The 10,898-nt window shown below is 38.2% G+C and overlaps 1 protein-coding gene across 1 annotated transcript in view; it reads right to left on the reverse strand.

Annotated features, from left to right (window-relative positions):
• The window catches only part of KHDRBS2 (KH RNA binding domain containing, signal transduction associated 2), a 368,904-nt gene extending 359,265 nt beyond the window's left edge, over positions 1 to 9,639 (reverse strand). Inside the window, exon 1 of the mRNA XM_015815904.1 lies at positions 9,549 to 9,639. Within this exon, the coding sequence (XP_015671390.1) occupies positions 9,549 to 9,639 (91 nt within the window). The remainder of the gene's footprint in view (positions 1 to 9,548) is intronic.
• Between the last annotated feature and the right edge of the window lie 1,259 nt (positions 9,640 to 10,898).

The following is a 10,898-nucleotide window of genomic DNA, read 5'->3' on the forward strand; positions in this document are numbered from 1 at the left end:
TGTGTTTGGTTATTTATTTAAATTTATTAGCTGCCCCAATCCAGTTGATTCTTTCTGGACTAAATGAAGGATTCCCTGCAAGAAATAAACTATATCTCATGGACATTGGGAAGGACATGTCAGCAAGCATTTCATCAATCTCATCAGGAAGGTGTTAAATTAGAGCAACATGAAGAAGATGACAAAAACTCACAGCCACATGCACTATTAGGGCTGGGGCCAACAATGCAGGAGACAAGGAAGACACAGGACATTCACCAGAACCTATAAAGATTGCATCAGAAAACTAAAGCCCAAAATGAATTAGGCTTTGCAAGAAATGCCTCAAACAACAAAGAGGTCCTTTCTGTAGGTCTACAGTGAGAAGAAAGGAATGAATTGGTAACCTGTGATGGAGTATGCTTTGTAGCTCTTATGTATTTGAGCTATTTTGAACTTGGGATTGGGAAGATGAGTATAGTTGACTATTCAAGCAACAGCAAGAATGCCAGTTTTGATAGAAAGGTTAATCATTTGGTATTGATAGTTCATAACTGCTACAAAGGATATGCAGGGTAAAGAAGCAAAGTGCTCAATATTGACCTGTTGATAGTACTATCCATTATTTTGTTTCTGTTGCTGTTTTTATGTGTTGAAGTACTACTAGTTAAAGTAGTATTTGTTAAATTATTTTCTTATAATAAATGCTTGGGGGCTGGTGAACAATCTGAAACCTCGTGAAGTCATCAGTGAACTGAAGATATAGGATGGTATTCAGACAATACTGTAACCAGGGTTTCAAAGCTTAAAAGGTTCTGCAAGGAAAGGAATTGCAAGGGAAACTTGCCTATCACTGCGTCCTTCCTCATACTGTGCAATTCAATGCATTTCTATCAGTCAGGCCCGTCCATGCTACAGAGCTCAGTGACTAATGGCTAAGGAGTGCATTGTAGCATCCTGTTTGCTGCAGAGGGATCAAGAACATTCTTTACCCTGCAAATTTTAATCCCTCTGACGCCTTTGTTTGTTTGTTTAATTAGATTTTTATCCCAGCTTTATTACTTTACATTTATCTCAATGTGGTAGCAACATACACTTCCTGTTTTCCCTACAACAACAACCCTGTGAGGTGGATTGGGCTGAGAGAGAGGGACTGGCCCAAAGTCGCCCAGCCACCTGCATGCCTAAAGTGGGATTAGAACTCATGATCTCCTGGTTTCTAGCCTGGTGCCTTAACCATTATACTGAACTGGCTCAGTAAATAATAGACATGAGTATCAAGAATGAAATGAAGATGGTTCGGGTTAACAATCCATACACGCACAAACACACATCCACACACACCAATGGGTCCATTGTCATCTTTTCCTCTCTTTACACTTCCTCTTCACTCTTTGCTTTTGTGAGGCTTTAGAAAAACAACAAAAAATCCCTGAAACTGATGCCTGTCAAAATATTTATTTGACTTCTTTCTATTCAGTACTAATGGCTTCTGAATAAAACTAAAAATGAAAGCTCTTTTAGTCAAAAATGACGAGGGAAAGCCAGCTGGGATATTGGCAGTTTGGATAACAATAGAAAACAAGCAGTTCTCCCTGCCATTATTGTGAGCCAGGAACACGTAAGCATTGTAAAGGATTTTTGTAAAAAAAAAAAAAAAAAGCCTGCATATGCACAAAGCACAATCCTTTGCCAGGCTGGTGTGCTCAGTGAAATAACTGGAGATATGTAGGGTTAGTTTAAGGCTACAGCCAGTCACCCAAATTGTAATATCTTATGGGTCTTCAAAATGCACTGAGTTTCACTAGTAGAATCTCTTTTATATCATATTAGATTTCATACAATTATGGCAAAAATATTTGTGATCTATATTAATACTACTGTGAAACTCTGTGAAAAATATCATGCTAAAAATCCCTTCAGAACTCAGGTTTGCCATTCCCTATTACTATGCACCCATTACTTCTAAGATTTAAATGAAATTAAAAATAAGCACCCATTTTGGTTTGCATTTTTTTTCCAGTTATGGTGATTTCAGTTGTTTTAAAAGGAAGTTCAACCTATATATCATCATGTAAATGTAGACAGTCACTTGAATTATTCCATAAAAGATAATATCTAGCTAATCTAATACTGTTTCCATTAGTGATGAATTAGAGGCTCTTCCAATGCTTAGCATAAGTTTCTTCATCAAGTTATCAGTAATGGTGGAATGGTCTTACTCAATGTTGAACCACAGTACATCCATGGTTAATGCTAGGAAAATTCCAGGCTGTGTACAGGTGATCCTCAACTTACAACCACAATTACAGTTGTTAAGTGAGTTTTACCCCATTTTAAGATCCTTTTTGCCATAGCTGTTAAGTGAATCACTGCAATTCTTATGTTAGCAACACAGTTGTTAAGTGAATCTGGCTTCCCCATTGACTTTGCTTGTCAGAAAATTGCAAAAGCTGATCACATGACTCCGGGATGCTGCAACCATCACAAATATGATCAGTTGCCAAGTGTCTGAATTTTGATCATGTGACCATGGGGATGCTGCAACAGTCGTAAGCATGAAAAAGTTATAAGTCATTATTTTGGTGCCACTGTAACTTTGAACGGTCACTAAACGAATGGTTGTAAGTGTAAGACTATCCGTATGCCAGTTTAGGACCAAATGGCAAAACATTTGATGTTCTTCTGAAGTTAATTCAATTAAGGAAGCATTCTAGATACTACAGCAGACCATTCCACAGCAGACACATCAAAATGAACAAAATTCCAAAGCAGTAGGGTTGGGGTTTTTTATATTAGTATTAGATAGGTCAAATGCATCCTACTAAATGCCTAGTTGCCATCACATTGATAGCTATATTTCAAAAACAGAGGTATATTGCATCCAGTTTTGGTCACCATGATGTAAAAAAGATGTTGAAACTCTAGAAAGAGTACAGAGAAGAGCAACAAAGATGATTAGAGGTCTGGAGGCTAAAACACATAAGGAACGGTTGCTGGAATTGGGTATGTCTAGTTTAATGGAGAGAAGGACGAGGGGGGACATGATAGCAGTGTTCCAATATCTCAGGGGCTGCCACAAAGAAGAGGGAGTCAAGCTATTCTCCAAAGCACAGGAAGGCAGGACAAGAAGCAACGGGTGGAAACTAATCAAGGAGAGAAGCAACCTAGAACTAAGGAGAAACTTCCTGACAGTTAGAACAATTAACCAGTGGAACAACCTACCTCCAGAAGCGGTGAATGTTCCAACACTGGAAGTTTTTAAGAAGAGACTGGACAGCCATTTGTCTGAAATAGTATAGGGTTACCTGCCTGAGCAGGGGGTTGGACTAGATGACCTCCAACGTCCCTTCCAACTTTTTATTATTATTATTATTATTATTATTATTATTATTATTATTATTATTATTATTATTATTATTATTATTATGATCATTATCATCATCATCATCATCATCATCATCATCATCATCATCATCATCATCATCATCAAAGTACTCAGTAGATAAATAGCCTTTAAGAATTGCTTGGTTATTCAATCTAGTCTACACTACAGTAGGGCTGGGTAGAATTCTGAACTGCTTATCTATTTTGCCCAATTTTGTTATGTGCCTCACTATTCAATGAGGACCATTGCTTTTCCTCAACAGAAGCATTGACTCATACTGCTTTTCTGACATCCTGGGTTTGCTCTTGGCAAATATACTTTCTCAACAATGATGCAGGTCAACCTGATTTTTTTAACCAGTGAGATCAGAGAAAATAATCTCTTTCAGGTGACATCAGGAGGGGAGGTACAAACCAAGAAAAAACACTTATCTAATGTGATAATCTTATTGGAAAATAGTTATTTTATGACAGGTTGATCCATTGTGGTAGTGGACAAATTTTCCATGGTACCTATTTTGTAATTTATTCATTGCGTGTCTGTTCTGAAGAGCTACCTATCTCTCTGTGTTTCCATCAACCAATGAGGTCAATGAGAGTGGGCACACTTCAGGTCCCATAAATTAAGCAATGCCATCTTGTGGGACCAATCAACCATGCCTTCTTGGTGACATGTAATGATATGTAAGACAGACCTTGAGAGATGGGGCAGAGAAATGCTCTAATGACAGCCCCAGAGAGATCAATACTGCTAATTTTTTTGAAAAAAATTAAAAACTTGGTTTTTCTTCCAGGCCTTGTATTAGGATGATGGTGAAGTTCCTTTGCAGATTTTATTATTTATTTATTTTGGAGGGTGTCCTTTTGGTCTTATGGGGTTGATTTTCGCAGTTGGTTGTATGCCCTTTCCTGTTATAATACATGGCTTTCTTTTTTTAACTTTTTATTTGTAAGTCACCCAGAATCAGTGTGAAAGGGACATATTAAATTTAGTAAATTAAATGCCCTCAACCTTTGTAAATATGTCTCCAATATTTTTTTTTAAAAAGTCGATGTTGGTTTTAAACATTTATCAAGGAAAATATGGATCCTAGCTTTGCAACAGATTTTTTCCCATTAGCTCCAACAACATCAGTAAAATTGACATGTGGACCATTATACAATTAGGATATATTTGTCCCCCAAATAATCTACTAGTGACTCATCACTGAAATCTATCATTTGCCCTTAGCTATTCCTCTTTCAAGCCTTTTTGTAAGCTGAGTATACAGAACATATTATTTCACACAATTTGCATATGCCTTAATCTTTGTGACTGTTCTCTCCCTCTGAACCTTCAAAACACATCAAAAGACATTTGGTTAACAATCATTACAATAAGCATGCTAAAATTAGTTTAATCCTTGTTCAGGCTATAATTATATTAATGCAACATAAACAGTTTTATACAAGTTTGTAACTATGAATGGATCCATCATTTGTTAAGTTCGGCTCAAAATGACTCCTCTGAATGAATAAATTACCTGGGATTAATATTATCAAAGTGAGAGCATTCATGTGCTCCATTGTTGATCCAAACATCACATTTCTTCACTTAGTAAACTATCACCTAATGACTCATTGGTAAACAGGTAACCTGACCTGTTGAAAACGAAACATGTAAAATGTCACCTTTCTAGCTATATAAAGATATACACATTCATATCTAGGTAGTCCACAACTGAGCCCAAACTTTCCATTGCTAAGTAAGACAGTTCAGTAAGTTTTGGCCCATTTTACAAACTGTCTTCTCACAATTTTAGGTGAACCATTGCAGTTGTTAAGTTAGTAACACAGTTGCTAAGTCAGTATGGCTTCCCCATTGACTTTGCTTGTCAGAAGATTGAAAAAAGGGATTACGTGATCCTGGGACAGTGCAACCCTCGTAGGTATACAGTATATTTGCTGCCAAGCATCTGATTTTTGATCCAGTGACCATGGGGATGCTGCAATGGTCGTAAGTGTAAAAAATGGTCATAAGTCACTTTTTTCAGTGCTCTTGTAACTTCAGTTACTAAACAAATAGTTGTAAGTCAAGGACTACCTATGAATGTGTGTGATATACTTCCAAAGAAAAACACATGACAAAGAGTAGACTATCTGTTGGGAGGATGGATTTGAAAATATTTTCTTCATCACTATTCACAGCCTTTTTTTTTCCAAATTCAGAAAAAAAATCAGAATCCAACAGTGATCACAAGGATCCCTAAGATTCACATGCCTCTCGCACAATTTTGCATTTCACCTCCCTTCTCTAGACAGACTTGTCAGACAAAAAACAAACAAACAAACAAACCCACAAAATAAAAATAGAGTTAATTAAACCACCACTGTCCTGCATTAACCAAACACATTTTAATGAATCCCCAAACACATTTTCCATTCACATTCTTAGATTAGTTCCTCCCCTTTTTTCTCTTTTGTGCCATAACAGGCATGTTTCTAAAGCACAAAAAAAAAAGGACTTGGCCTTTGATTAGTTGCCCTAAGTGCTATAATAATAATAATAATAAAATATTGCACATAACGAAAGACATTTAAATATTGCTGGATACTTCAAACTTCTTATAGCTATTGGAAGCTACTTGGCTGAATAATCTCTTAACTTGCCAGGTGGAAAGGTTGTGCATTAATTGTGTTAAACAATGAACTTTAAAAGGGCCACTTTAAAATTGCACAAGGTAGCTTAATCAGCTGGAGGAGTTCTTTTAGAGTGGAATTTAGAACCTCTGGATATTTTATTACTACTGTTCAACTGTGATTGGACGATAGTGACATTACTAGGTTTCTAATAGGAGGCTTCAGAGAAATTGCTTTTGTTGTCAGGACATTAAACAAGAGCCTATCTAGTGGATGAAACATGACATACAGCTTGCTCTTTGTGAATTACAACAATGTTCAAACCCTGTCCTTGTTTATTCAAAAATAAGTCAACAAAGTCATTTGAGCTTCTCAACAGGATGTATAGCAGTCAGCATCATTAACACTCAGAATGCTGCTGATTCTTTCATCAAGAATCAGCAGTAAGGACCTCACGTTTTGGTTGTAGAATTAAGAATAGGATATTATTTCCTGTATCTACTTTTTATTGTTATGATTGTTCCATTAAATGTGTGGATTACTCAGAAGCTTGCCTAATAAGTTCAATGGAAATTATGCCCAGGAAAATGTAGCTTAGTAGTTTTCCTTAGACATTATTTCACTGTATACCTGTAATATGTCTGACATAAGAAAATCTTAAAACTTGATAGATAGGAAGAGTGCTGAAGGGTTTTATGGCAGCAAAGGAATGGTAATTAAGGTAACAAGCTAACTGCTGCAATCCTCTGAACTTCGATTACATATATGTAGACACTGCCTTACTGACAGCCAAATACATTTTTATAGGTTTTTATAGAAATCTAATCACTAAAATTTAATTCCATGCAATTCATAAAAGATAAGGTATATCTTCCAAGTTTTGGGAGCCTTGAAACTATAGAAGGTCTTCTCAATTGAAATAGATATTCTCTCTCTCTCTCTCTCTCTCTCTCTCTCTCTCTCTCTCTCTCTCTCTCTCTCTCTCTCTCTCTCCTTTATTTCAAGATTTCTTTCCTTAAGAATTCAGTATAATCCAGTCTACCTTTCATTTCCAAGCATTAAGAAGAAAAAAATATTTTTTAAGCTGAAGCAAATGTTAAATGTTGAAAACAATTAGGACTTTCTTGTAGAAACACACCACAGCAAGAAGCTTCAACCAGTAACAGCAAATAATATCAATACAACAATTGCAGTAAGAGGTGTCATTTGAAGGGCTGATACAATTGCTAGACAGACAGTAAATGAATGGTACTTTAAAACAGATAATCTGCTTTTCCAAAGAACAGTCTGCAACCAGGGTAATTCTCATTGCAGTACCTCTATTTCACACTGCTGTTTGTATGCTCACTTTAATGAAAGTTTGTACTGATTGTCATTTGTTCTGTAGAAACCTACAGAACTCCAGAAATCTTGACAGATGGTGTTTTGAAGGATGTTGCCAGGTAGCTGGTGTGAATCCCACATTAGCAGTCTCTCTAGCTTTCAGAGGCAGCTCACCTTAGTCTCTTTTTAATATTCACATATGCTCACCTACAGCTACACTCAGGGGGCAAAAATAGTATTGTATTAATTTATTAAAGCTTGTAATTCATTCAGAGTGAAACTCCAGCCTTTAAGAGGAAAGTCACATGCCAACTTATTTTCATGGTCGTCCTATTATTTCTATTTTTGAATTACTTGTATATTTTAATTCCTTTACATTTTTCAGCCCCCCTGCCCCTCCCCTCTTTTCTTCACTTCTCTTGAGATTCACATTGTGTCTCAGTAGATACTTCCCCCTGCTGGGAAAGGTTCAAATTACATCTACAAAGTATTGGAGGGAAACAAACACATTTTATTGATTGCAGGGATTTAAAAGAAAAACCCTCTATAAAGGCGCACTTTGGCAAATGTGATTTCTATAGATGTATAATTTAAGAAGACCTGAAGATTTGTGAGCTAAAATAATGTGCTCAATGACAGCCAAATTATATCTTTAAGGTAAAGGAATTGTAAAAAAAAAATCAAGATCAACTAAAACATATATTTGCTTGTTCATATATGAACGTGTTTCTTTAAAAAAGTGAGTAGTTATTTACATTTGGCCATCTAATCATAGTTTCCTGATGACCAACTGACCAATATCATCGGTGACTGTCTGAATTCCTTTCCAATAATAGCCACTCAGAGTTGCCTCAAACGATGAGTGGCAAATAAATTTCATAATAATATCAGGACACTGTTTCAAAAACAGAAGAAATATTCATTCTTAGTATACAAGGAAAGAAGATAAGTTGATTATGCAAACATAGAACTCATGCTTTAGGCAAAAAGTTCAAAGAAGATTTTTTTAAATATTGGTTCTGTATCTCAAATTTCAAAATAAAACTATGCCATTATACAGAATTATAATTAGCAACTATCCAGTGAAATTATTCAGCGATTATTTCTGAAATGGATCTCCATTTTATAATTCCATAAAGATACAGTGAAGCTAAGAATGTAATTCAAAGTTAACAAATCCGAACAGCAGTAAAGTAAAATGAAAGTTTTGCAAAATTATAAACTCAGTAATAACCTGTCTTTTCCTGTATAAAACTGACCATGGCAATGAGTTTTGTTTTGTTTTTAAACCATGATATTGATCTTTAATAAGGTTGTTGCCTCTGTCTTTGTGTAAATATATTTCTGTGGAAACTTCACCTGTCACTCAGGTCTGACCCTGACTCTAGTAGTTTCTTTAATAAAGAGGGAAAATCCATTACTAATATGAAATGATTAAATAAATCCATAGGGGAAAACAAAGTAATTATTATGGTTGCCATCCTGACTATTCTTTAATAAGTTGCAATATCATGTTCTGAAATGCAAAGCTTTAATTCATAACCCAGCAGGCTATATTTGAAAGTCGATCCAAAATCTGCAAAATACAACTGCAAGGCAACGTTCATTGACAGCTATGCCTCTTGTTATCAGCACAGCTACATTTCACAAGATGCCTAATTGTTGCTGATCAATCTACAAAAAGGAACCAGGTCTCTTCCAGGACTCTGCTATGGACACTAAATTCCCGGCTTATTGTACAGTGTTTTCTCCGGAAATCTGTCGGCAGCTCCGCTTAGCCTTGTATTTGACAAAATGCTGCCAAAATCCAGCATCCCTCCTTGCTCAGATTTCTATTCTGGTGACCTTAGTGCCAGAACTAAAGCAGTGCGCTGATGCCACATAAAAGGCACAACTCTCTTCCCTCCTGCACTTTCTGACTTGCTGGTGCCCTGCAATTTCTAAAGCAATCAGTCCTTCCGTTTCAGCCGACTCTGCCTCTGCAACCTCTGCCAGTGCGTAGATCCGAAAGAATGCCAGAGAGAGCTTCGCGTTCCTTGGCTTGCTCGCGCTCTCCTTCTCTCTTCCTAACGGGGACAGAGCTGCCTGTTTCTATGCCCTTAACCCACCTCGGGGTAGCCCACACCGAATCGCAGAAACGCAGCAGCGGTGACAACAGGGAACATCGGCAGAGGGGATGGCAACGAGCAATCCGCCAACAAAAATCCGCCAGACTCGAAGAGAGGAAAGCCAAGACTTACCTTCCGCCAAAAGGCGCATTGCATGAACAAAGGACAGGTCTAAGCTATCCTTCTCAGCCATCAGCTCGGGTAAATATTTCTCTTGCTCCATGCTGGGTTCGCCTACACTTTGAACCGGCTGCCCGCCCAAGGTAGTGCAGGAAAAGGCAACTCGCTCACTAGAGGCTTTGTTGGCTTCGATTCGCCTCTTGCCTTTCTCTGCTTGGACTTGGGACGGCTCACTTCCCCATGTGCGTGGTGGCGGTCGCGGGTGCGCCCCTGCTTCAGGACCTTGGACAGCGCGCCCACCAACGCCCCTCCGCCGCCTCCCTCTCCGCTCGCTCCTTCGAAAAGCGCGTGTGTTGGTTCGCCCGTCTGGGTGCGCTCCCCCCCTCCCGCCCCGCACTGAGCTACGGTCTCATACAGTACCAGAAGCCTTAACAAGGGAGGTGGGATGACCAAGTCTTCCTCCCGCCTCCGTCGTCTTCTCATTGGTGAAGGCGCGGGGGAAGGCGGTGAGAGACGGGACGAAACGACCGCGGGATTGGCTCTGCTCCCGCCCAGTCTTCTGACAGGCGTCTGAAAAGCCGCGGGCGCGGCGAGATCTGTGACAGATGAGCGAAGGGGGCGGGACAAGGCAATCCACTTGCTGTCCAACGTACTGAAGTAGCGAGAAGGACGGAGCAACCTCGAGCCAACATTTGAAAGGACTGCGGATCGAAGCCGGAGCTGACATCCGGAAAGCTTCCCTTTTAATCCGACTATCTTCGTTTGGATAACTCAGTTCTCGGCTAGATTAATTTAAAAAAAAAAGTCTCTGAATGTTTGGCTTGTATTCGGGTTTCATTGGTTGCAAACCATCCATATACCATGACTATATGATGTGGCTTGATAAACAGAAACAATCGTCATCTTTGGAGCCCTTTATTGTTCATATTTACTTGTTTACTTGGCACGGAACAAGTCTCCCTCCTTCATCCGTTCTTTTGTTATGACTATAAAAGGGGGAGAACTGCTTATAAAGAATTAAACTCCCTCAAAAGTGGCTAGGGGATCGTTACTGTTCTAATAAATCAATGGGTTGAGTATCTCTTTAGTGTCTTAGCACCACTGGCTCTTGCTCAAGTGAGTTTTTGTTTCTTTCTTTCTATCTATCTATCTATCTATCTATCTATCTATCTATCTATCTATCTATCTATCTATCTATCTATCTATCTATCTCAGTCTGAACATATTGCCATTAATGGAAGTTGTGCAACAAAAATGGAAGTAATGGAAGAGAGGAAACTCTTTATAGATCTTTATTCATCTGATCCCGTTTAATAAAGACCAGCACTTGGGTGTCGTGGTCACTTCCCTATAACTCATACT

Source organism: Protobothrops mucrosquamatus, unplaced genomic scaffold (assembly GCF_001527695.2).
Source record: "Protobothrops mucrosquamatus isolate PMUCROS unplaced genomic scaffold, P.Mucros_1.0 scaffold384, whole genome shotgun sequence".
NCBI lineage: Eukaryota > Metazoa > Chordata > Lepidosauria > Squamata > Viperidae > Protobothrops > Protobothrops mucrosquamatus.